The sequence below is a fragment of the Anguilla anguilla genome, chromosome 16 (assembly GCF_013347855.1).
Source record: "Anguilla anguilla isolate fAngAng1 chromosome 16, fAngAng1.pri, whole genome shotgun sequence".
Classification (NCBI taxonomy): Eukaryota; Metazoa; Chordata; class Actinopteri; order Anguilliformes; family Anguillidae; genus Anguilla; species Anguilla anguilla.
The window spans coordinates 29346946-29372180 of record NC_049216.1 but is presented as its reverse complement, the minus strand read 5'-3'; the positions used below and the strand labels follow the sequence as shown (position 1 = coordinate 29372180).

At 44.3% G+C, this 25235-nt stretch overlaps 2 protein-coding genes and 1 long non-coding RNA gene across 6 annotated transcripts; all 3 read left to right on the top strand.

Moving 5' to 3' along the window:
* The first annotated feature begins 1918 nt into the window (after nt 1–1918).
* tcf25 (transcription factor 25 (basic helix-loop-helix)) lies at nt 1919–16345 on the top strand. Of its 2 annotated transcripts, none has more exons than XM_035394840.1 (18): nt 1919–2240; nt 2623–2775; nt 3022–3093; nt 3305–3429; nt 3748–3813; nt 3926–4014; nt 4665–4795; nt 5255–5354; nt 5880–5973; nt 7125–7217; nt 7605–7710; nt 8489–8648; nt 9883–9970; nt 10083–10241; nt 10875–10965; nt 11737–11816; nt 13546–13621; nt 16150–16345. In XM_035394840.1, exons 1-18 carry the CDS (start codon nt 2028–2030, stop codon nt 16315–16317), a joined length of 2064 nt encoding a protein of 687 aa, XP_035250731.1. In that variant the 5' UTR covers nt 1919–2027; the 3' UTR covers nt 16318–16345. The 2 variants fall into 2 exon arrangements, with proteins under 2 accessions (XP_035250731.1, XP_035250730.1); XM_035394839.1 differs by having other exon boundaries at nt 3302–3429.
* Nucleotides 16346–16508: 163 nt separating this feature from the next.
* LOC118214738 lies at nt 16509–18540 on the top strand. The gene is made up of 2 exons (XR_004762676.1): nt 16509–18354; nt 18395–18540. It is a non-coding gene; the product is annotated as an uncharacterized LOC118214738 (long non-coding RNA).
* A 1049-nt stretch (nt 18541–19589) lies between these two features.
* mc1r (melanocortin 1 receptor) lies at nt 19590–25235 on the top strand. Of its 3 annotated transcripts, none has more exons than XM_035396709.1 (2): nt 19590–19657; nt 23796–25235. In XM_035396709.1, the coding sequence occupies exon 2, from the start codon at nt 23858–23860 to the stop codon at nt 24836–24838; it is 981 nt and encodes a 326-aa protein (XP_035252600.1). In that variant the 5' UTR covers nt 19590–19657; nt 23796–23857; the 3' UTR covers nt 24839–25235. The 3 variants fall into 3 exon arrangements, with proteins under 3 accessions (XP_035252600.1, XP_035252601.1, XP_035252599.1); XM_035396710.1 differs by lacking the exon at nt 19590–19657 and adding an exon at nt 22366–23273; XM_035396708.1 differs by lacking the exon at nt 19590–19657 and adding an exon at nt 22366–23478.

The following is a 25235-nucleotide window of genomic DNA, read 5'->3' as shown; positions in this document are numbered from 1 at the left end:
TGGGGAGGACAGGCAAACTCCACACAGGAAGGCCCAGGCTGGGATTCGAATCCAGGACCTTCTTGCTGTGATATATATATATATATATATATATACACACACTCACTGGCCACTTCATTAGGTACAACTATTCTACTGCAAACTGCACCCGTTAACGCAAATATCTAATCAGCCAATCACGTGGCAGCAACTCAATGCATTTAGGCATGTAGACATGGTCAAGATGATCTGCTGAAGTTCAAACCAAGCATCAGAATGGGGAAAAATGTGATTTAAGTGACTTTGAATGTGGCATGGTTGTTGGTGCCAGACGGGCTGGTTTGAGTATTTCAGAAACTGCTGATCTCCTGGGATCTACCCTAATTTGGAATGTCCAATTGTCCCCCAACCGCGTTCATGAGGCCACCCCTACCCAGACATCAGGGTAGACCTTAAGCCGCGTTTCCACCGCAGGAACTATACCCCGGAACTAGGAACCTTTTGAGGAACTCAGTGCGTTTCCACCGCAGGAACTAGGGTCTAAATTTAGTTCTGGGGGCTTTGTATTACCCCCCAAAACGTTCCTGCTCGGGGGGTAGTACTTTCCGAAAGTACAGGAACCTTTTGGGTGGAGCTTGCAGCGCTGAACATTTCTGATTGGTCGAGTACTCGTAGCATTTGTGTTGTATTTATTTTCCGCCATTACCCGCCATGTTTGAAAATATGCAGCGGCAAACCAATTTATTTTCATAATAACTTCAAATCAAACTTGTATGTTATGCGGCGCAGTAGCCTACTTTTGGTTATAACCTGTCAACGTCTTGGAATTATAACGTGTGCTCTTCTGTTCTTTTCATGCTTTAGTATTTGTTTTATAAAATGCTAAGCATTCGTGCTGGGACAGCATATTACGTAGGCTACCAAAACATTCAAACGGATTAATTCGGTTGCTGAATATTTTCTTCCGGATTTTCTTTGTTAGCCCGTTGTAATTGACTCAAAACGTTTGATACAGTTATGTGAGGTATGCGGTAGTTCTGCATAATTAACATTGGTGATACAGTACACGCAAACTGGAAATCACCTTCCGCACTTTTTATCCGGGTAAAATAACAGGTTAATTCTAGTAATCTTCGCTTTAGCTTTTTCAGCCGTAATTTTACTGCCATTTTTCAATTCCACGAAAAGACCAGGAAGACTATGGACTCATATGGTGCATGGTTCGCATCTGAGGGCACACTTCGCTGCTCGGCTAGCAGTAACTTCGAAGGAAAGCAAACGGTGGCTGTACCACAACTAATTTACATTTTCACGCAAGTCCGAGTTTTCGTTCTATTCTTGTCATTTTGCGATTAGCCTATATGGAATTGACGACGAGAAAGTAATAAAACAGCAAATTGTTTACAACGTGTGCATGTTTTCTGCTGTTAATGAATGTGTTTGAGAGGATATATGAAAATCAATAAATACAAAAGTAACCATATATAGTCATTGTTGGTAACCCGTTGTATATAAGTGGAATAAACCCCTCCGGGCTGTCCCGGTTATTAGAAAATAATGTAGGCTACTTCGGTGGTAGTATGGGGATACAGAAGAAATCATATGACAGATGGACCGACGACAACGTCAGTGGGCTAATTTGCCTAATCTTCGCGGTACTTTAGACCCCGGTGGAAACGCAGACAACCATTGGCTGAAGGAACCTTTTAGTTCCTGGTAAAGTAGTTCCTGGGACTGAAAGTTCCGGGTAATTTTGGTGGAAACGCGGCTTTACAGTTTATTGGGGTAGACAAAGGCTTTATCAACCTCAACCATAGACATACGACCACAACCAGCTTTGAATAACTCAACAGAAACATTGCGAAAAGAAATAGTCCTTAATCGCGATCCGTATTTTTATGATGTCACTTCCAGGTATCGTGATCCCGTTTCCTCACCAACATCCAATGAGAAAGTTCGTAACATCATGATGTTGTTTTGTGGCAGAAGTGGTTGAGGTTTCTCGCTGTGTGAAGAGTGGAGCTAGCTCGTTATCCTGTCCCGGGACGATGTCGAGTCGTGCTCTGCGTAGACTGAAGGGGAGACAGCGGGGACAGGAGGCCCTAGACCTTGGCTATTTACAGACAGACGAGGGAGAACAGGCGCCGGACTTGGAAGAAGAAAAACAGGACGACGGTCTTTTAGAGCCAGCTAAGAAGAACAGCAGCCGGAAAGCAAAGAAAAATAAGTCGCAGAAAAACCTCAGCAATATATACGAGCTGGTAAAGTATCTGGTTAATTAGTTGGCTGGGGGGTTGTACAGATCGTATGACATCGCTTAGATTTTCAACTAACGTTAAGAACTAAGGCTGTTCATTTTGTTCTCAGTCAGCTTGGTTTGATAACGTGTATCGGTAGTTAGCTAATGAGCTACGTAATTGTTTTTCGGTGCTTGTTTGTTTAGCAAACGTTAGCCAACTGGTCATCTAGCCTTTTTGGGTTTTTCCAAACACTTAACTAATGCACTTTGGTTGCGTGTAGCCAACGTCAAGAGGCTTCTCTTAGTTTTGATTTATAAAAGTTGTTACTCCTCTCCGAGGGGTAGCCAAATTTGATCTTCTCAATGTTTGTTCGTCATGGCCATATGGTCACCTGCCTCCGCAGATATGTGATGCGGAAAATGATGCAGAGAAACAACCAACGGACGAAGAGGCGTCCGCCAGCCTAGGACACCTGAGCAGCGGGGAAAGCAAAGAGAAGAGCGAAAGTAAGGACGCAGTGACAGAAGAAAAGCTACCTGAGACGGAGAAAGGAACGGTGAGTAGAGATGCGGTCATCGGTTCCTGCAAAAACACGTAATATATAGATTTATGTTTTTGCCATGGAAATATTGTACCTCGGATTTCCATTGTGGAGTACTCTCAGTTTCGGAACCCGTTAATAGCTATTCAGTAATTTGCTTTAAACATGAACACAATTGTCCCTTGATAAGACAAGATAAGACGCCTCTGTGTTGTGTCTTTTAGTTATGTCTGGTTTGTTCTTTGACTTTTTTTTGGTCAGTGTACTGTGGGGAATAAAGCAAACAAAAAGAAGAAAAAGAAGAAGAAAAAGGCCTCGACAGGAGAAACACAGGTAAATCTGTTTTTTCTGTTGTTGTAAATGCCAGCCACAACTTTTGCAGTGGAGGAAGTTAATTGGAGTGCTTTCTCCACTCCATGCTGCAGGCGCAGTTGTGTGTGTGTCTGTAAGCCATTGCAGGTGTAGAAAGGCCTGGAGGAAAGGCTGCTTTAGGCATTAATGCAAGTGTATTTGTGATCCCAGTGGACTGTTTTCTTTACAGCAGGAAGAGGCAACGGGAGATGATATTGATGCTTTGCTTGAAACCATTGAGAAGACCAATGGCCTTTCCTATCAGAAGGAGAGCTGTAACAGCACAGGCAGCAGATATGTTCTCTATGTGGAGCACAGGTGAGTGTCAGTCAGTCAGGTAATAAATGGCAAAGCATGGGCTGAATGAACTCATGAAATATAGCCAGTCAATCCAAATATATAACAATACAACAGAACTAGTTTCAGTGAATCGCTACATAGTGCCTCAGAAATATTTTGGTTTTATAATTGCGAGTTAGCGGTGAAAACCGATCGCACATCTTCACCCAGCGTTCTTGCTTGCTGCGCGTAGCGAGGCTGACCTGTTGAGATGATGGGGATGGTGATGAAATGTGCCGTTTACCTCACTTTCACTTTTTTCTGATGGAAGTTTGACCTCCTCCCTCCCCTCAACAGGAACCTGAACTCTGAGACGGAGCTGAAAAGATATTTTGGAGCTCGTGCAGTTCTGGGGGACCAAAGGTGGGTTCAGCAAAGCTCTTCTAGCTGCACAGACTTCATTTTGCGGTGGTTAGCTGAGGCTTTCCAGTCAGGCCTCGTGGACTTTGCCCTCTGTTTGCTCTGTCCCCCTCAGGCCCAGGCAGAGGCAGAGGCAGTTCCACCGCAGCTCCGGGGCATGGATGACCATCGCCAAGGACACCTGGCCACGATACAGCAGACCAGGTGAGCGTCAGCGACTTATTGTCTGACCCCTGGACTTTCCACTTCTGCCCAGTTTAAATCTGTACTCTCTTGGACCTGAAGTCTACGCTTTGTTGTACGTCGCTCTGAGTAAGAGCGTCTGCCAAATGCCTGTAATGTAATGTGATGTAATGTAAAAGTCCCCTGTAGGAGTGCACTATTCACCTTTTCTTTTTTCCTGAAATGATTTTAAAGGAAATCTGCATATTTTCAATGGATGGTTATTCACTTTTTTCCAAGGAGCACATGTGCTCCTGAGTTTAAAAAGTTTAGGAGCACACTAATGCATCCCAATTAGTAGATGTGCTCCGAAATTATTTCTCCAGTTAGTACACACAGATTTTCAGGAACAAATGCTTCAATAATGGGAGCACTATAGTGTCCTGGAAGACACTAGATCACACGGCTCAGGAAATGTAAATAAATTGCAGTAAAGTGCTTTTGAAATTATGCGCCAAGCTCAATTATAGAAAATAATGGAAGTTTTGGGGCAGAGTTGCTTTTTGGCTAGTATCCACATGCATTTAAGAGTGCACTATAAATGCAAATGTTTTCTCTATTTTCAATTTTGACCGTTATTACGTATTCCTCTGTTGCACCTCCATTCTGGGTCACTCTGCCTCTCCCCTCAGGGATCACGATGAGCCTGCTGGAGTCCAGAGAAGGCTTGCAGCATTTCACCTTCGAGCACAACCGAGACTACCAGCAAGTCCAGTTTAAGTTCCTGGATGCAGTGGAGTCCATGGATCCCAGCAACATTGTGGTAGGTACTGTGTATAGGGTGTAGGGCACGGGGTAGCGTGGGGGGGTCAGGTAGGTGGTAGAGGGTAGGGGGTAGAATAATGGGTATAGTGTAGCGTAAGGGGTGGAGGGTAGGATAGTGTGTAGGGGTTGTTTGGGAAGGGTGTAGCATAGGATATAGGGTAGGTATTGGGTCCGGGATAGGGTGGGGGGGTAGGGTAGGGTGTAGAGGATGTATGATGGGGTAGGGTAGAGGGTTCAGTGTAGGGTAAGGGGCTAGAGGGTAGGTTTAGGTGAAAGGGGTAGAGGGTTGTGTGTAGGGTAAGGGGTAAGGTTGGGGTTGATGGGTGTTGGTGGAGTCGGAGGGGTTGGGTGTTGAGCTATTGTCATAAACATGCTTCAGTTTAGCTGGCAGTTGGAAGCTGGCTACACGTTGCCTTCCAGGCCTGGTGTTGACAGGTGAATGTGTTCCCCCTGCAAGGCTCTCCTGCAGATAAACCCCTACCACATAGACTCCCTCCTGCAGCTCTCCGATGTCTGCCGCATCCAGGAGGACCAGGAAATGGCCAGAGACCTGGTCGGTGAGTGGCACCGTGCAGGGCAGTGGCAGGCAGATGTTTTTGTGGGGAGCTGGTGTGTATGTAGATTGTCTTTTCCACTAATTCCTAAGGCCTTAATGCATTCAATTTAATTAATTCAATTGTTTTTCCCCCACAAATTATCCCTTTCAGAGTATATTGAGCCATGATTCTTTGTTCGTTAGAGAACACGTTCACATGCAGCTGTTGGTTTCATTATTCATGAAGCACTGAGAAGTATGAGATCATAAAATGACATGATTGTGATTTTGTATTCTTGTTTCCTTGCCTCCTTTCTATTCTTCTACACAAATTGTCATTATTCTTTTGTCCAGCAGAGGGAGATGTCTGTATGCCATGAATCGCTTATCTATTTTAACCATAACTGCAGTGTGTTTGTTTCTGTTTGTCTGTTATGCAGCTGATAATACTGTACACGAGATGCTAAGTTTTGTTGATGCCTTGCTGTTGCTCTGTTGAAATGTGCCCGTTAAAGCCGCGACTGACAGCACCCTGTGTGTATTTCAGAGAGAGCCTTGTATGGCTTTGAGTGTGCGTTCCACCCGGTCTTCAGCCTGACGTCCGGCACCAGCCGACTGGCCTATCAGCGGGCAGAGAACAGGTCAGCTCCGCTTTCTGCCCCAGTGTCTTATTTCACCACGTTTCTCTGTCTGCCCCCAGAATGGGGTACACCGCAATGGACTCCTAACCCCCTGTCTCTTAGGGGTGCCCCTGTTTCAGTTTGTTAAAATGTCGACTGTGAATGTTGAATCTTAAAAGTAACACATGTCTTATGTCTCCATGTTTCATTATCTTCCTGTGGTCAGTTTTGGCTAGAAAAGGGTGGAGTATAGGAGGAAAACCCTGAATATCTATATATTATTTACTGAGGATATTAGTTTTGGCTCCGCCCTGGTTGTGCGTTAAAAGCGCTAGGGACCCCCCCCCCCCCGCTCTCTGCACAGTGTGATGGCATCTTTGGGCCTATCCCTGCACTCAGCCTTTGTGTTTTAATTGGCCCATTGGGAGGACTGCTGCCTCCTGACCTATTAACAGCACTTTGAGCAGGTTTTCCATCCTGTCACTGTCCTGGTAACCGTAAGCCATACCCCATGCAGGGTGGGCTTATGGTTGTTCGGCTGCTGGCTAGTCTGCAGTCACAGGCCAGCGTGACAGTCCTGCAGGTTGGATTGGGCATTGCTAATTGGTAGAAAGTTGACACATTGGTCATCTTAACTGGAAAGTAATTGTAGTTGTTTGTATTTATCTACACTGCAGTAAGCAAACTCGAAAGTTTTCTCGGGTTTTATCTGTTTTTCAGATGATTTGGTCAGATCTTTCATCATTTGTGTTTGACACTGCATTCACTTGCAGAACGTCTTCCACAACTTTTACACAACTGTTTTATCATCTATACTAAAACTATTTTCAGAATAACAGACGGCCATTGTAAATGTAACATTTTTGGTTGTGCAGTTAAATACGAAATTAGAAATTTGAACTATCAACCTCAGAACTTCATTCCCAGTTCCCTAACCATTTTGCTATGCTGCAGCTCACACAGTAGTTTGATGCTCTGATTGCCTCTGTTTTTTGCCCCTCTCCCCACAGTGGTGGTGTGTGACATAGCTGTGTAATGGTACATCTTTGTTGGAGTTTTAAAAAAAAAATGTATTTATTTATTTTTTGACCCTATTTTTGGAAGAGATAAATCTCTGTCTGATTGCTGTGGCTTTTCAAAATTTTCCTTGTATCCTGTTTGTGGCTTTGCAGGGCATTTTATCTGGCTCTGTACAAGCACATGATGTTTCTGGAGAAGAGAGGATGCCCGCGGACTGCCCTCGAGTTCTGCAAGCTTATCCTGAGGTATGCTGGGAAGTGTGGGAGGGGCTTAGAGAAACAGTGGGGGATGGCAGCCATTTTACATTGAGAAAAATCATCTCCCTTTCTCACCCACATTAATTGATTAAGAAAACTCCCTCATATGGCCAAATTATGATGATACTCCACTGTGATATGCTACACTACTGGTACACTTCACACAGTCTCAGTGTTGACGTATTGCAGTGGATGGTTGTTCAGCAAAACCCCACTAATGCCGTAATTCTGTGGGATGAATCATAGATGGCAAAATGAACTTGTAGCCAGTTAGCTCAGTATAAAAGAAATTAGTTCACAAGAAAGAAAATCGTGCTTTTATGGATTCCTTAAGTGTTTTTCTCCGCTCTTTGTTTTTCTCCTCGTCCCTCCCAGCCTGGATCCCGACAATGACCCACTGTGCATGCTGCTGATGGTGGACTTCCTGTGTCTGAGGTCACGAGAGTACACGTCCCTCATACGGCTCTATGAAGAGTGGGAGGTGAGAGGGAGCGTGGCTGAGGGCGTGTCTTTGCTACCTCAGTATTCTTGACACCTAAACTGAATTTTAAACCGCACGGAGTGTTTCATAACTACAACCAGCTGCATTTAAAGACATACTATGCAGGATTTTTTTTTAGCATTTCAGTGGTCCTGTTTTTACAATCAAAGAAGTCTCCTCCTTCGTCTTCTACCCCGCCCGCTCACCTTTGAGTACCCGACCGAGTCACTGACATGCACTGACTGAACTCAAGCCATGCTGCTGGTTTCTGTCTGCGAGAGGAGGCCCCGTTGGGGCAGGGAGAGCAGTGCAGCGAGATCCATTCTGCTGCTGTCATCAGGCCTCTCTCTTTTCAACAGTGGCCAGATAACTGAAAACTTACATCATTTGTTTCTCACAGGGTCTAGCTGCCTGGCGTATTTAACATTTTTACCATTTGAGAATGAACATCTGCACGTTTCTTTTTAAAAAATTTATTTATTTATTTATTTATTTATTTACTTGCTTGCTTGCTTGCTTGCTTGCTTGCTTGCTTGCTTGCTTGCTTGCTTGCTTGCTTGCTTGCTTACTTACTTACTTAAATGTTTTAGGTAATGCTTCAAAGACAAGACAAGTTATGAATATATGAACATACACGCGTGTTTATATTATATAGCAGTATACCTGCGCAGGCCTACCAGACTTTTCTGCTTAATAGCCCAGGGGGACTACCACACGTTTTCACTAATCGTCCACCCCGATGCCACGTGCTGAAATCTCCCTCGCCGTCCCGCTCCAGGTGCATCGGAACCTGTCCCAGCTGCCCAACTTCGCCTTCTCGGTGGCGCTGGCGCACTACCACCTGAGCCTGCAGGAGGAGCTGCCCGAGTCGGAGAGCGCGCTCACCAAGCAGCGGTCCGACCGGCTGCTGCAGAACGCCCTGCTCATGTTCCCCGGGGGTGAGTCCGGCCCACGCAGCCCGGCCGATCCAGACGCCCCCTTCCCTAAAGCGGGGGGGGGGCTGCGCTCTGTGAGCAGAGCCCCTCTGTGGCTCCCTGCTGGTCCATGGGCTGCTCTCCTGTTGTAGTGTGAACTGTGGCACTGATGAACTGAGGCGGGAGACACACAGCGTTGCTTTGTTTGTCAGCCATTTGTTATTTTCCTTTCGCTTCAGTTGTTGGGGAAATCTCTGTGAAATTGGATCTAACTATTGAATGAGTTTTATGGTGCAGTGTGCTGTATTTTCATCAGAGCTCTGAAATCTAAAGCAACCTTGGGTCTGACCCCGAGCAATCTATAAATGTGTTATTATTATTATTATTATTATTATTATTATTATTATTATTAAGCGAGGGTCAGGTGTTTAAATTGCTGATGTAACCTTGTATCAGGTACTTTATGTTGGTTACTTCAGAGAAATCCCTGATCTGGATGAGGATGACTGCTAATGAGATCAGCATCATTACCCACCGGTGAAGCATAAGCTTCACTGGCGCTGGCTGGAAATTGGCGCTCTGTACCGAGAGACTGAAATAGCGCTTTGTGATCCGTTAAATTTCAGGTCCGGAACATCGGAGAGTGAATGCGCAACCTCGATTTTCTCTTAGACACAGGCCGTCAAGAGTGTGACTCGGTCTGAAAAGAACTGCTAACACTCTGCTTCTGTATTTAGAGCAGCGTGACTCACTTCCTGTGTACTTAGAGAGGGAGATGACATGGCTTTTTCTGAGAGACTTGCAGACCATGTTCATCGGTATCTAAAGGGCATTCTTACTGGTCACATCATAGAGAAAGAGGGGTATTGGTCATCCATGTTCCAGGCTTAACTATTAATGTCTGACTGTGTTAGCCAGGGAAGGGCACACAGTTTTGTGTGTGTGTGTGTGTTCATGTACATGCATGTTCATACATGCATGTTCATACATGCATGTGTTTGTATATGTATATATATATGCGTGTGTGTGTGTGTATGTTCATGTCCATGTGTATTTATGCATGTGTGTGTGTGTGTGTGTGTGTATGTTCATGTCCATGTGTGTTTATACGTGTGTGTGTGTGTGTGTGTGTGTGTGTGTGTGTGTGTGTGTGTGTGTGTGTGTGTGTGTATGTGTGTATGTTCATGTCCATGTGTGTTTATACGTGTGTGTGTGTGTGTGTGTATGTTCATGTGTGTGTTCCTGTGTGTGTCTGCAGTGCTGCTGCCCCTGCTGGAGCTGTGCACAGTGCAGCCTGATGCCGCCGTGTCCTCGCATGTGTTCTTCGGACCCAAAAGCCAACTGGGGTAAAACTCTTACTATAAAAACTTACCGTACCCAATACCCAAAACTTTACTTGTGCATACCTTACTGTTCCCATGTGCGCCCCCCCCCCCCTCTCCCCCCTCTCCCCTGCAGGCAGCCTCCCGCTCTCAGTGAGCTGCTCTCCCTGTACGTGGGCCGCAGCTTCCCGCTCTGGAAGGAGGGCGGGGTCATGGTGTGGCTGGAAGGCAACGTGCGGGAGGTCCTGCGCAGGGTGGACTCCAGCGACCCTGCCGTGGAAGACTGCGCGAACAAGTGAGGACCGGCTGCCTCACCCCCACCACCATCCCCACCCCCACCCCCACCCCCCCCCCCCCCCCCACCCCCCCCTGCCCATCCCTGCAGCGGCTGATGGAAAGCGACATGCTCTCTCACACAGTTAACGAGAGTAAATGAGAGGCAGCTGACCCCATCGAGCGTGGGTCTCTGACAGCCCTGCATAGTGTGCTCTCTGTGCGCCTCTTTGGCCACATGGTCACACAAAGTATGGAAGAGAAAAAACAATAAAAATCACCCCCCAACCCCCCCTTTCTTCAGGATACAGTAAACGTTTTCTTTATGTCTTGAGTGCAGCCCTGACTGCTGGTCTCAAGCTGGAAGGTGACTTTTCTTAGAAATGGAGTCAGCAGCCATTTTAATGAAATAACTGCCGTCCTTATGCGGGGAATGAGGAACCGAGGAGCCGGAATTTTATTTGTCTTAATGGTTTTGTGGTCTTCAGAAGTCGTTGTACGATGGGGAATTCCCCTTGTTTGTGATTAATGTTCACTCAGGCCAGTGTTTGGTGAAACTGTGTTAAGCTGCATTCATCTGCTTTTTTCTGTGACTTGAGCCTCGTTTGTAAAATGGCGCAGTAATGACTCCATTTTGTTTCCTGCTGACCATTAGGAGAAAGCAGAGGTATCAGAGTGCGCCGAGGAACATCCATCGTCACGTCATCCTTTCCGAAATAAAGGAAGCCACCGCTACCCTGCCTCTGGTGAGGGAGGGGGAGGGGGAGGGGGGCGTCCTGTTGTGGTGGTTCTGAAGGGGGGTATTCACGCTGTTAAAATCCTGGATCGCCTTGTTGTGTTTGGTGCTGTGCTTTCCCGTTGAATATACACCGCGGAAGGTGGAGCCCTTTGATGAAAGAGGCCGATTCACACACATGCCTGTCAACAAGGGCACATGGAACCCTGTGACACGTTATAGAACGCAGTTATAGAACGCTGAAGTTCATATTTACAGTGACTGTGTTATTGCAGCCTCCGCCAGTCCCCCTTATAGCTTTCTCTGTTTGAGTGATGTGTTCGGGCTTTAGCTTTGCCATGTACCACTTTGCATTTTGTGAGTTTGAAGAGGAAATTGCAGATTAGGTTCAGATGGGTGACTAGCAGTTATAATCTTGAGCTTTCTTTAGCATGGTTGACAGACTCTTAATTTTTCAGTGTCTGTAGTGTCTGTGTGCTCAACTGAACATTGTACTTTACAAAGTGTTTGTGTTGTATCAGCCTTCATGTGTACCATGACAAGGCTGTCCTTGTCTGTCAGGATTACAGACAGTACCCCATCTTTTAATTTTTTTAACACGTTACCGTTCCTTGGTCTGAAGCCAGATTCATTTTATTAATTAGTGGAAGCCCATCATTGGTAGGAAGCATAGCAATAAACACTTACATTGTATACGTATATTTAAGGACATTCAGATCATTACATTATTTAGTACTGTATGTGCATTTGAGAGGTAACCTGCCATCTGGTTTCTGTTCAGGACGTGACCACTCAGCCATTAATGGGATTTGACCCTCTGCCCCCTCTGGACTCTGTGACGTCATACACCAGGCCTGAAAGGTAAACGCAGCCCGTGAAATTCCACCCTGTGCTCTGCGGGCTTGGCTCTAAAGCAGTGCCGTTGCTTTTTCGCCTCTTCTCATCCAGTCATTTGTCTGAATTCAAAATGGCGGCTTAATTGGTAAATGCTCTCGCAACCCAGGCCAGGCTGTGCCCTAAGGACTGGGCACTGCTTCTGTGAGTACCCTGACCAAGAGTTTAAAATAGCAGATTGGCTGGGGTTGCCCGGGGTTTCTTGCATTGCATCTGTGCCTGTAGCGACTCACCAGGTTAGCAAGTGAGAGAAGGCAGTGCTCAGTAGGGATGCTGTGTGCTGCACACGCTTAAACAGTAGTGCTTCCTCCATGGGCTTGGCCTGCACAGTTGAAAGGCTAGAGAAGTCTGGAAGTAGTCGAGCAGTGATGGTAGAATGCGAGAACACCATAAGGCAGTAGTAGTTGGTATTTGTGTCCATCGTTGATTTTGAGGAACTGTAATGGTTGTGGGGTGGCGTTGGGGTATTTGACCGTGAGCGTGATCCAGGGCTGGCCAACCCTGTTCCTGGAGATCTACCGTCCTGAAGGTTTTCACTCCAACCCTAACAAAGCCCACCTCATTCGACAGCCAGAGATCTCGTTGACCTGCTAACGAGTGGAATCGGGCGCAAATTAGGGTTGGAATGAAAACCTAGTGGATGGTTGGTATAGATCTCCAGGAGCAGGGTCGGGCAGCCCTGGCGTGGGCTCGGGGCGAAGCTGCCCTCAGACGCTGATCTCTCCCGCCACTCGCCCGTCCCTTCAGGCGGGTGGGCACGCAGGGAGCGAGCGAGGGCACCCTCTCCTTTATTGAATGCAGTACGTGCTTTCCGCTTCATTCGCCCCGAAATATGAGTCACGCGGGTGTGACAAGAGTATCTTGGCACTTCGAGTCCTTTTTCCTCCGGTCTTGTGATTGCTGTTAAACCGAACCAGAGCGGAAAGTGGATCTGGAAGTTGACGACAGCGAGAGTGAACTTCTGCAGGAGGACCTGGTTTAAAAAACAAGGCTTTCAATATGTCGTCTCCCTCTCTCTCAGAGGGGTTTATAGTGTATCTGGTCCTTACGTGGTTGCGCATGTTGGTGGGTATGCCTCAGTAGGAGGCAATATCAGGTGGTTTTTAATCAGACACAGACGTACGGCTGGCTGAGGATCCCTGCCTCCCCGAGTCTTACTGCAATCAGAAGCGCTGGCGGCACTGTGATCAGCATCCCGTCTGTTTCTCATTTCCTTCTGATTTCCTAAAAAAAAAAAAAGGGTTTTAAATGGGCACTTTTGGAAGTAATTCTTTATAGTAAGTTCTTTTTTGTTAAGCAACTTAGTTTATTGTGTTTGACTTGAATTAACTTGTTTTTTCTTATCCTGTCAGTGACACTGACACTGAATTGATCTCACTGGGTTGTTTTTGTTGTGCCTGTAATACAGAGTGAATGGGCTGGAATAGGGTGCAATGATAGGGAGCACAGTCTGTTCACTCTCCTGTGTCCTGTAATACAGAGTGAATGGGCTGGAATAGGGTGCAATGATAGGGAGCACAGTCTGTTCACTCTCCTGTGTCCTGTAATACAGAGTGAATGGGCTGGAATAGGGTGTAATGATAGGGAGCACAGTCTGTTCACTCTCCTGTGTCCTGTAATACAGAGTGAATGGGCTGGAATAGAGTGTAATGATAGGGAGCTCAGTCTGTTCACTCCCCTGTGTCGTGTTTTTTAGGCAGAATGGGGCAGCCTCAAATGAGAGCACCTTGTCTCTCTTCTTCCGGTCCCTGCTGCCAAACTTCAACCTGCAGGTGAGTGCCCCCAGAACTAACCCCCCCCCCCCCCCACCATCACCTGCCACCACCCACCTCCACCCAACACCTACCATCAACCACCACCCGACCTCACCACCATCCACCACCCACCACATGCCACCGCCACACCACACACCCAACCCACCATCACCCCCCACCGCCACCCACCACCACAACCCCCCACCGCCACCCACCACCTGCCACCACCCACCTCCACCCAACACCTACCACCAACCACCACCCGACATCACCACCATCCACCACCCCCCACCGCCACCCACCACCACCACCCCCACCCACCACAAGCATATGCACTGTGGGCTGTTGGCACCCTTGTTTCATTGCCATGGAAAGTTCAGATAAGGAGGGTTTGCAGCAGAGATTTCTGTTATGATCTGGGGGAAGCAAAAAAAAACGCGCAGTGGGAAAGTTCAGATGCTCGGGGGGTAAAGTTTGTTTCCGGCAGATATCGGTACTTATTTAGTGCTTAATGCTTTTTATTATTTCAGTATTTTGTTATTTTATATATAGAGCAGTCGGGCCCCAGGGCACATGAGGCTGTTTCTTGTAAGGACACAAGCACAATCTTCTGGATGAATGCATTCATCCCCATTTTGAAAAAGTCCCATGTGTCAGACGCAAGAAACTATTACCTTTTATGGACTTCCCAACATCACACATATAGTATCTCAATAGATATTTGTGTAACTACTGCCTTAAATGAATAGTGAGCATTGTCTTTGTAAGAACCTTGATTTTATTTCATCTGGGATACATACTGTAATTCTGCTACTATGCTTCCTAACAGTGTGTAGATGTGCAGAGTGGAAATCGCTCCATACTCTAATGAAACCGTTAGTGCCAGTGTAAGTGCAGTAAAGCGTTTTTGTGCCATCTGCGTGCGCTGAACGCTGTGAACAATCAACTGAGGTCGTCTTGGCAACCTGCAACGAGGAGGACTATGTGTCTTCATCGGCAGCCTCTTGCAAGCTCTATGCGTATGGCTGGTGTGTGCTGGGGGGGGGGGGGGGGGGTGAGATGGGACTGTATGGGTGGTGGGTACTGGCGGGGTGAGATGGGTTCGCAGGCCGAAGGGTGGAGAGTGCGCCTGTCTCTGGGCTGAGTCTCTGACTGCCCTACCGTTACACAACATGTTCTCATCTGTGCTGGAACATGGCCGCTCAGTACCGATGACGCCACCAACAGCCCAGCGTCTCGTCCACTTCTCTGCTTACCGTCTCCGCGTGTTTTCAGTTCTGAGCTCGGCAGCGATTGTTCGGGGCAGATGTCCTTCAAACATTTTACGCGGTTATAGAAAATCTAATTAAATTCCGTTGTAGCTGTATTAACTTTGGCAAGTGTCAGTTTTTTTTTTTTTCGCTGGCCAGTTTGAATGTTTTCACAGGAGTAGGACTGATTGTTCTGCTCGGTCCTTGGTGCGCAGCCTTGTTGCGTGTGAGGTATCGAGACGCTAGGGGACTGAGTAGCACTGTTTGGCAAAACACCGTGTGTTTCCTGAAAGAAGCTCTGAGGCCAGGTTTTAAAAATAAAGCCGTATAATCTCTGAAGGAACCCCCACTAACTGGTAATGAAATCAAATCTTGAAGCAGAGGACCGCTCCAGTTTTCATGCTCTGCATTTTCGTGATAAAGAAAGGACCAGTCTGGAGTTAATGTGTTCCAAGCCTTGGCTTGGTTTAAAAAAAAAAAGAATCCAAAAATAGAACAACAACAGAAAAACTAAAATCAGCATTTATGACTGGCAAGATATATCTAAATATATACTTATCTGACAGGATTTTTCCTCTAAACAGATTAGAGGAGGAGAATGAAATCAGGACGATGAGCACCGATAATGAATCCCTCATCTTTCCTTTATGCAATCATTCCATCAGATAATCCTCTCAGGGTAAAAAAGGAAAGCATTATGCGTGCGCTCAGGAGATTTTCGAAATGATCACGGTTGCTGCTCTCCGCATAAGAACAGATCCTGGCTTGTCTGACTATATCTAAGTGAATAGCGCTGTTTTTAGAGTGATTGTTGGGCTTAACATTTCAGTAAGAATAGCACTATTATTTAGAAATCAAGAGGCCAGATCTTGTATCATTTCTATTTATTACTACCGTAGCTTATGTAATTGTGTAACTGTCAAAATTGTAGATGAAAGAAGAAATTTATGAAAATGACCTGTGCTTTATGATGCTTTTTTTGCCCTAGATTTTTTTCGAACCTATTTCTTCATTAATACTATATTAAAAATCTCAGCCTAAAGTCTCCTTCTTTGTTTTCTTTGGCTGATTATCAGTAGTATGGAAGTATTCGTTATGTGCTTGGTTAAGAGTAATGTCCTTTCTTATAAAGTGTGCAGTATTGACCTTCTTCAGGGAAGAATAGTGCTGTGTGCTTATGTGAGTGATAAATGATGTAAGAAGTGCAGTGAATAAGTGGAGGATGTGGACTGAGGGGACTCTGTTGATGTTCTGGGTCTGGATTGGCTGATTTGTTCTGGTCGCCTGATCCCATAGGCTGGCCCACGGCCGGAGGAGGACCGCGAGGTGGCCCGGGCCGGGCGAGAGCTCAACCAGGAGGTCAACCGGCTAATGGTGGCCATGAGGGACATGCTGGCCAACATTCAGTTCCAGGAGCCGCCCAGAGAGGACAACCCGGAGAGGGACGAGGAGGAGTGGGACTGAGCGATGGGAGGAGAGGGAGGGGGAGGGGGAGGAGGAGGAGCAAAGAGGAGTGTGGGACTGGGTGATGGGAGGAGGAGGAGGCAGAGGGGGAGGAGGAGGGACAAAGGGGAGTGGGACTGACCGATGGGAGGAGGAGGAGGAAGAGGGATGAAGAGGATTGGGACTGACCGATGGGAGGAGGAGGAAGAGGGATGAAGAGGAGTGGGACTGAGTGATGGGAGGAGGAGAGGAAGAAGGAGGGGGAGGAGGAGGAGGAGGGGGGGAATGCTTGGCTGATGACTTGGGGCAACACAAGCACGGTCATGGGAAAACCCTGTGCTTTGAACCCGATGCGTTTATTACCGGTTGCTTTGCACCAGGTCCTCATTAAGCAGCTGCTCAGGCTTGCAGCAGTCTCGCGTGCTGTGGAGTCCTCTGGTTGGCCACGCTCAGTCCCTGATCAGCCACTTTGTGTCCAGAGGGAGCAGCAAAGCCCTTTTCCTCCCGATAGCTTGTTTAAAGTATCGAAGGGGAGCGTTGTGTGTAAAAAATAAAGAAAAAGAAAACGTTCTCGTCTCCCCAACAAACGGTCGCTACACTACAAGGCAAACTTGCGAATGAAACTCCCGCCTTGCTGAAGGAAAGTATTGAATTCCCAAATTCAGATTCCCAAATCTTTACAGTTCATAATTAACAGCCTGTTATAAAATCCAGAGTATTTCACCTGCGATCTTGCAGACCCTTTGATGATTAAGTTATTTTTGTTGAATAAAAAGCCAAAAATTATTCTGGATATTAAATCATATTGCTGATAGAAACATCTTCCTCAGCCACAAATCTGTTGTAGTTCTAAAAGTATATTTGCTGTGAAGTTTTAAATCCAAAACTAAATTGTGTAGTTTTATTTGACTATTTTATCTGAAGAAAACATCATGATAATTAGTACTTTTTTTTTGTAGAGCTTGACTTTCAAAGAGGCTTTTTTTATTGCAGTGTGTGAAAAGGGGCGTAATAAGGTGAGATTGCTGGTACATGCTGCCCAAATCCAATTCTGTGTACTGATGTGAAACTGTTGAAGAGATGGTTTGCATTCTGGGTTTTGATTGGTTGATATTATTCAGGTTTCATGCATGTTTTCCATTGGCCCAGTTTGTGTGTGTGTTGAAGGATATTTCCTGTATTTGAGAGATGTTTCTGATGGCTTGCTGGATGTGCGGGGGCAGGTATCGGGCATTTAGGGGTCTGTGGTCTCAGGCAAGGGCGTGTGCTCTAAGGACCTCCACAGCAGCTTGTACAACAGTGTTATGTTTCGAGAGGCTGTACATGAATGTATTCATTCTATTGCGTTTATTATGATCATAAATCCTGAATTCTCCGTATTTTTTTGCCAGAACATCTTACCTTGAACACAGTGGTCTCAGGTTGATGCAGCATAGGAAATGGTTCAAACAAAAAAAAATATTAAACATTTTTTGAATAATAGTTTTTTGAATAATAGTTGGGTATATCATTTTTTAAAATAATAGTTGAGTGTATACACGCACAACTTCTGGAGGCATGAAATCACTGTATCTGCTACATGGAAGTTGCTTGAAGAGTATTTTCTTGCTTCACACCACAAACCCCTGTATCCTAAATATATGCCACTGTAAAGCTGTCTGGTCATCAGAAACGTCTACAGATTTCTAAAATATCCTTAATGGCACACAGGAACTCTCTGAGCCAATCAAAGTCATGCACCAGCCCATGAACTATTCCTTTAAGTCTTGCGATTTTATGACCGGAAACTTATCTCTTGGTTAAATAACAAGATCCAGCCGAATCCCTAATAATTTTCTGTGTGAATAATCTGAATCTGCTTAAATGAAATGTAAATGAACGTTGGATCTGCAAGTTTGTTCTCTATAAAACTGCAAAAATGGAAAGGACATTGTACATCCCAGTTGTGTGTCTGATTTGTTCATATAGATAGAAGGTACCTATTAAGCCCAGTCCTGAATTCCCAAACATATTTTGTAATATTTCTTAATCATGTATGTGAAATGTTTACAAATGAAAGTTTAAAAAAAACATAACATGAAATTGGTGAGCAAAATAGGTTGCCCCATTTGTTTTAATATTCTGGGATTGATCCTACAAAACAAATGTTATTTGTAAGTATTGCAAAAATCCCTCCTAAACTTTGAAAATTGTATTGCAAAGTGATCATGGATGCGCAGAAATGTAAAAATGTATTTGAACAGATTTACATCGATTCAGTTGTTCCTAAACAGTCAGCGCAATTACTACATGATGGTTGGTGGTGGTTCCAAATGAGAAGCAGGAAAGTTGGAAATTTGGATTCAGGATAATAATTTAAGAAGCTGTCTAAAAATGCAGTTCATAGTAGTCCAATGGTTCTATTGTATAAATATTTAGATATTTGCTTTCACATGCAGGGGAAAGTAGAGTGAAATTTGTTTTTTACTTAAGGCATTTTGATTTGAGATCAAGAGATGAATATGAGACAAAAGTACAGACAGTCCATTTTTATTTCATGGTACTTGCATGTGACTTCTTTTCAGGAATGTGTATTGAAATATTTTGAAAAAGAGTAACTTTCTGGAATTGGAATGCAGATATTTTCCACTTATGAATGGTATTGAATTGTTATAGAAATATTTTTATGTCTTATTTATATTTCATGGCTTTTATATATGGCTTGCTTACTGTCCTGTGAGATGATGGTACATGTTAGTTGGGCTCTGATTGGCTACTGTATCACCAGCCTGGTCTGGTCAGGGGTCTGCCCCTTTGAAATGTTTTTCACAAGAATAACAGGCTGTTGGGCAGCAGGGTCTCCTAAGGCACTGGCTCTCACTGGTGATGTGTCACATGGTCTCTAATCTAATCTGGACCATTTCTGTTCCAACTGGCCAGCAGTGCCTCGTGGTTACAGCACGGTTTGGCCAAGCAGTTGGCAGGGGTTCTCCCCATCTCATTGTGCAGGGCTGCGGGCTCTGTTGGCACGTACAGTCTGCCTGCACCAGCTGCGCAACAAGTGCAGTGACTGCGCAGGTAAAAGGCGTTGGCGACTGGCAGGAGGCACCCTGGAGGTCACATGGTCATCTGCGCACTCGCCAACAGGCCGAGGAACTTGCAGCCCTGGGATGCACGTACCACACAAACGGGCCAAATTGGAAGGTAACTACAGGGCACAAATGTTTGTTGAAAAAGAACATGGATGTTGTTCATGTTTGGTGCAAAAACAATTTGGTAACACTATCGTGTGCATTTTCTCTAGCATGCCCCCCCCCCACCTCCCTGCAGACCAGCCTGTATGTCAGGATTTCATTTCTTTGGATAGGAAGTGATGCTCCAGGTAAGGGATAACACGTGCACACACACCCTTCACAGCACTGTAAGTATATCTCCCATTTTAGAAAGAAGAACTAATGGGAAGTTGACACACTTAACCCTGGCAGTGTGAAAGGGAATGCCATGACTCATCTGCAGGATGGAAGTGTGTAAATTGACCCGATATACCTAAGCAAAAATGAAATGGAGCTTTCAGGGAATGAAAACGAATGTAATGGCTTTCTTTATGGTGGCTGAACTGCCGACCTTGTTAAAATGGCCTATTACACCCTCTTCTAAACTTGTATTGGGAAAACCCTCTAATGTGGTCATAGTGGGCTTAAACTATGACCATTAAACATTTAAACCCATAAAATTACCATCCTTCTGATAGCTATTTTTAACTATTTAAACCTCTGAAGTGTAATGTGTATTGTTGTGCACTGGGCCCCTGCTCACTCCTGTAATAACTTTGGGAGCTGCAAGAAAAGTTGAATAATTCATGGTCTTCACTGCAGAGCCTTCTGTTTTCTTTCAGAACAACCACATGATGAGCATAATAGTGAGGCAGACACGGTCATACGTGGTGCTGAAACACAGGCCTTGTTCCGTAGTTCACCTAAAGCTACAGACTGCGTCACGGCGGGCTTTCATGTGGGGCGTCGCCTCGATGGGCCCGATAGAGGAGACCATAACGAATCTTAGAAGTCCTCTCTGTCGCGGGATGTTTTGTAAGACAGCGTGGGGTCACTCCGCTTTCTCTGAAAACAGTGTGTTTTACGCAATGAGCTGTTTGGAAGAGAGGGATGTGTATTGCATCACGGCTCTGTGTTGCTTCAGTTTCAGTGCCGTGTCTACAAGTGGACAAGATGGTTGAGACGAGTTTGATTAGGGATGTGCACAGACTCCAAATTCTGTGTCTCGACGTAGCAAATTTCAACTCTTGAGCCCAGCAACTGGTCTGTTCTCTAGAGGGGGGATTACATTTAGGGAAGTAATATTATTAGAGGGGCATATTGGGATGTATTCTTTTGTTTACGGTGATCGCTTATAATCTGGACGTTTCTGGGAACGGTGCTACTACTGATGAGGTGCAGTTTGTAGAAGCACTTCCATTTCCTGCCACTAGTCATCCCATGAAGCTAAGCGCTGCTAGGACACCATGTGACTGGAGAAATGTGATCATCCAACAAATAATATTTAAGGCGAGTGATTGAGGTCTCCATAGATGCCCTTCTTCCGTTCAGTACAAAATCATTTTAAAATAAAGGCAAAAATAAGGTAAACCTATAATTTACATTATTAACGAATAAAAATCTATATTATTAGTCTTTTGCTGTCTTGTGAGTGAATAAAAGGCTGTATGTGACCAGTTTTCAGAAGGGCTGAACAGGGTGCTCTGTACGTTACTGCTGTTGCTGTAGACTGTGCACACTGTAAATGGGACTATACAGAGATCGTGGCCTAATTGGTGGGTAAATAAGGTTCGTTCGCCGCTATAGGACAGACCTAAACAAAGTTAGGTTTATAAATAAAATATAAATTAAATGATTGTCGCCTGAGGACTGGGTCCTCTGATGCCATTCTCTGATAATCTGGGGCAGGTGTGTGCTCTCGTATAGTGTAGCTTCGCACATGGAATGCTTCATTCAGCTCTACTCATATAAGGTGCTGTTTGGCTTCCTTATCACTGCTGTCTTGCATTATATCTTTAGGGTACATTAAGTTCCAGGCTGTGACAGAACACCCATCTCTAAGCACAGAGTTCTCTTTATCGTCCCTTACACGATATCTGCTGTAGACTGGGCTGGGTGAAATTTTCAGATTACACAGTATAAGTTTACACTAGGTCAATAGCACACACACATTTACATTGGTGTCCTCTGAGCTTCGTAAAAAAGATATATTTTTGTACTAGCATCAGAGTTGAATTAATCTTGAATAATTTGTAGTATGTCTCACTACAGTACATGTGTTCTCTTTTCATGTACCTTAAATGCCTCTATCTCTGCATTTATTACTATCTTAATTTATCTATGTTTTTAATTTCGATCTGCTACAATGTGAAGCACTTTAGGCAGCATTTCATGTATGGAAAGTGCTGTACAAATAAAGTTTATTATTATTTATTATTACTATTTTTATAGCTGTCATTAGTATTTATTTGAAAAATGCCTTTATCTACGGTGACATACAGATCATTAGTAGAGGAAAGTACAGACTTTTCAGCAAAGTATAAAGCACAGAATTAATGATGGATCAACAGTATTAATACTCCCAATTAATACTAACAACCAAAATCTGAATTATGCAAATAAACTTGATAAATAAACTTAAAATTGCTTCATTAAATTGATCAAATTTGCAGGTCAGTTTATGAAAACCCACTGATTCAGAGATACAGTCCCAGGTGCTGTCCACTGATTCAGCTTCAGGGTGAATCTAGAATTGTATACAAATTTTGTTACCTTTCAGATGACTTTGTGTAGAATGAACAATGTAACTTTTCTGTGATTGTTGCTAATCAAGCGTGGATCATGGATTTCATCCCGGATGGATGACTGCTCACACGGGCATAGATAACTATATTGTGCTGTAAATCTAATATTTCAAGCAGCTTTAGAGTTCTCCTGGTTTGCAACATGGTTAATAAGTATATTAAAATTCCCAAGTCGCCATGCAACAGCTTTATATATATATATATATATATATATATATATATATGTGTGTGTGTGTGTGTGTGTGTGTATTAGATATTAGCCTGCTCTGAAGGTGGTCAATAATATTGGATGTTTCTCAGGAACAGTCAGATCATAGGGGATCTTAGTAAGCTCTTATCTTCCCTGCTTGCACTTGCTATAAATGGCCTGATCTGAGGCTAATTTGGTGGCTTGTTTTTCAGTCTAAACAGTTGCTGCTTTTGTACTCATTTCTGGAAGCTGAAGTCTTGTGGGGTCTATTGAACACACTGACCCACCCGCACTTTGAGTTGCAATTACACAAAGCGCCTATACAGTATAACGGAGGACAAAATACATGTTTATGCTTACACAATTGTTGTTTTGCGAAACTAAGATATGAAGTAATAAAAATAAGACCACTTTTGGCATTCTCAAAACGAGACTTAATAGATGAAAGCAATGACGGAATGAGGCGTAATTTTTATTTTTTACTGAGCACAGTCTAAATACTCATGCAACTGAAGTAACTATCGATTAATGGTAATCAAATGTATTACTTACTTCCCCTTACTACTGGAATAACAGGGCTTGTTTAGGAATTTTTTAGATAAAATATTTTTAGAATATTTTCTAAAATTTTCTTTTCAAATGTAGCGGCAAAGGGATGCGCAAATTCTAGTGTCCAAATCACGTGTCTGTCTTTTCGTTTGCATGGCTAATGGGAGGAGTTACGGGTTTCGACCCTTTATAGAACAACGAGTGTCACCGTGTGTGTTTCAATTGAAGATGCTACGATTTGCATATTTGGATTCTGCGTAATGAAATATTTTAATATTACATTGTTATCTGAACTTCATGAACAAAAAACCGGTACTCGAATGATTAATGGAAGCTAAACCAACTTTATTCGAGGCTCACAGAAAAACCGAAGGCGACACTGCGGTCGGATTTTGATTTGAAGTATGTTCATGAATTCGCTAAGGGTCTATAGCAAATGCACTGAAACGCCACAGGAGAATTTGTCAGTGGTTGAGGAAAATAATCTGAAAGGAGACAGCAGAGTCGTGGAGGACTCGTTATGTCAAGTCTTGAATATTTTTGAAAAAGAACTACTGATCCCACTGTCTCGTGTGCCCGTGTGCCAGTTGAAAATTGCGCCTTGCAGGTAAAAAAAAAACAAAAACATTATATTGAAGTCATACATTAAAATGATAACTTTATCCTGTTTACATTTGATTCAGTCGGCACTATCACCTATTATTCTTAAAATGCGTGTAAAATGATAAACGTGGTGCGGATAATGAATCATATAGAAGTACATTAGCAATGGCAAATATTGTATTTGATAAATATTTAATTTGAATTTTACTATTTTACATTACATTCACTATTGCTTCAGAATCCCCGTTGAAGTTTTTGCTTTACAGTGTCCTTTCTTGATGCGCAAATACGAAACTAATTTATGATTCATTGTTTTTACAGCGCACAACTATTGCCGGGAAATCAAGTGAAGAAGGGTCCAAATAGTCAAAACGCACTTTTCCATGCTGGAAGATAAGGACATGAATGACACCTCGTATCATAATCTCATGATGAAACACCTGGAGCACAATCCTTTGATGTATAGCTTGGATAACATCACCAACGTCTCCCTGGGTGACCAGAACATTACGGAATGCGCCCAAGTTATGATCCCGCACGAGGTCTTTCTGACGTTGGGTTTAATAAGCCTGGTTGAGAACATTTTAGTTGTGCTTGCAATCATCAAAAACCGGAATCTGCATTCCCCAATGTACTATTTCATATGTTGCCTGGCAGTCTCTGACATGTTAGTGAGCGTCAGCAACGTGGTGGAAACGATGTTCATGTTGCTGACAGAGCACGGATTGCTGGTTGTCACGCCGCATATGATGAAGCACCTGGATAATGTCATTGACATCATGATCTGCAGTTCGGTGGTGTCTTCCCTGTCCTTCCTTAGCACCATCGCCGCTGATCGCTACATCACCATTTTTTACGCATTACGCTACCACAGCATCATGACAACCCAGCGAGCGGTGACCGTCATTGTGATTATTTGGTTGGCCAGTACCATCTCCAGCACTCTTTTCATTGTCTACTACACGGACAATGCCGTTATCGTATGTCTCGTGACGTTCTTCTGCATCACTTTGGTTTTCACTGCAGTCCTTTATCTGCACATGTTCGTTCTTGCCCACGTCCACTCCAGGCGCATAATCGCATTCAACAAGAGCCGCCGCCAGGCCACCAGCATGAAAGGAGCGATCACTCTGACCATCCTACTCGGCGTTTTCATCATCTGCTGGGGTCCCTTCTTCCTCCATCTCATCCTCATCCTCACCTGTCCCAAAAGTCCGTACTGCACCTGCTTTTTTAGCCATTTCAACTTGTTTTTAATTTTGATCATCTGCAACTCGCTCATAGACCCTCTGATTTACGCGTACAGGAGTCAGGAGCTGCGCAAGACATTGAAGGAGCTCGTGCTCTGTTCCTGGTGCTTCTAACGCAAGGCAATCCGAAGATAAACATTTTTATAGCTATATCGCCTGGCTGCAGCAGGGTGCATTATGCTGTTCCAGCAATTATTTTTGCCTTTACCAGAAGGCTAACGTAAACTGGAATACGCTTACTGGCAAAATTGAACGACAGATTAAATGGTAATTTGGAGACTGGTACACAAGATAAACTTTGGTGAAAAAAATGTTTCTGCGAGGAAGTCACCATAACTTAGAATTTATGAACAAAAAAACTGGTCAAAAGAGTACGTTATGAAATCCTATTAATTGTGTTATTTTCCATATATTGCTCATTTAGCAGTTTTGTTTTTGCTGAGTTCGATTTGATATTTACAATGTATGTGAATGTTATTGCTGTATAATAAATGTGTTTCTTCAACCAATA

What these genes read in the sequence shown, in the direction of transcription:
- mc1r (XM_035396709.1), top strand. Translation starts at nt 23,858, where the DNA reads ATGCTGGAAGATAAGGACATGAATGACACCTCGTATCATAATCTCATG.
- tcf25 (XM_035394839.1), top strand. Translation starts at nt 2,028, where the DNA reads ATGTCGAGTCGTGCTCTGCGTAGACTGAAGGGGAGACAGCGGGGACAG. An exon ending in AATGGCCAGAGACCTGGTCG is followed by an intron (nt 5,355 to 5,879) that starts GTGAGTGGCACC and finishes TGTGTATTTCAG; the next exon opens with AGAGAGCCTTGTATGGCTTT. An exon ending in TCATACACCAGGCCTGAAAG is followed by an intron (nt 11,817 to 13,545) that starts GTAAACGCAGCC and finishes CGTGTTTTTTAG; the next exon opens with GCAGAATGGGGCAGCCTCAA.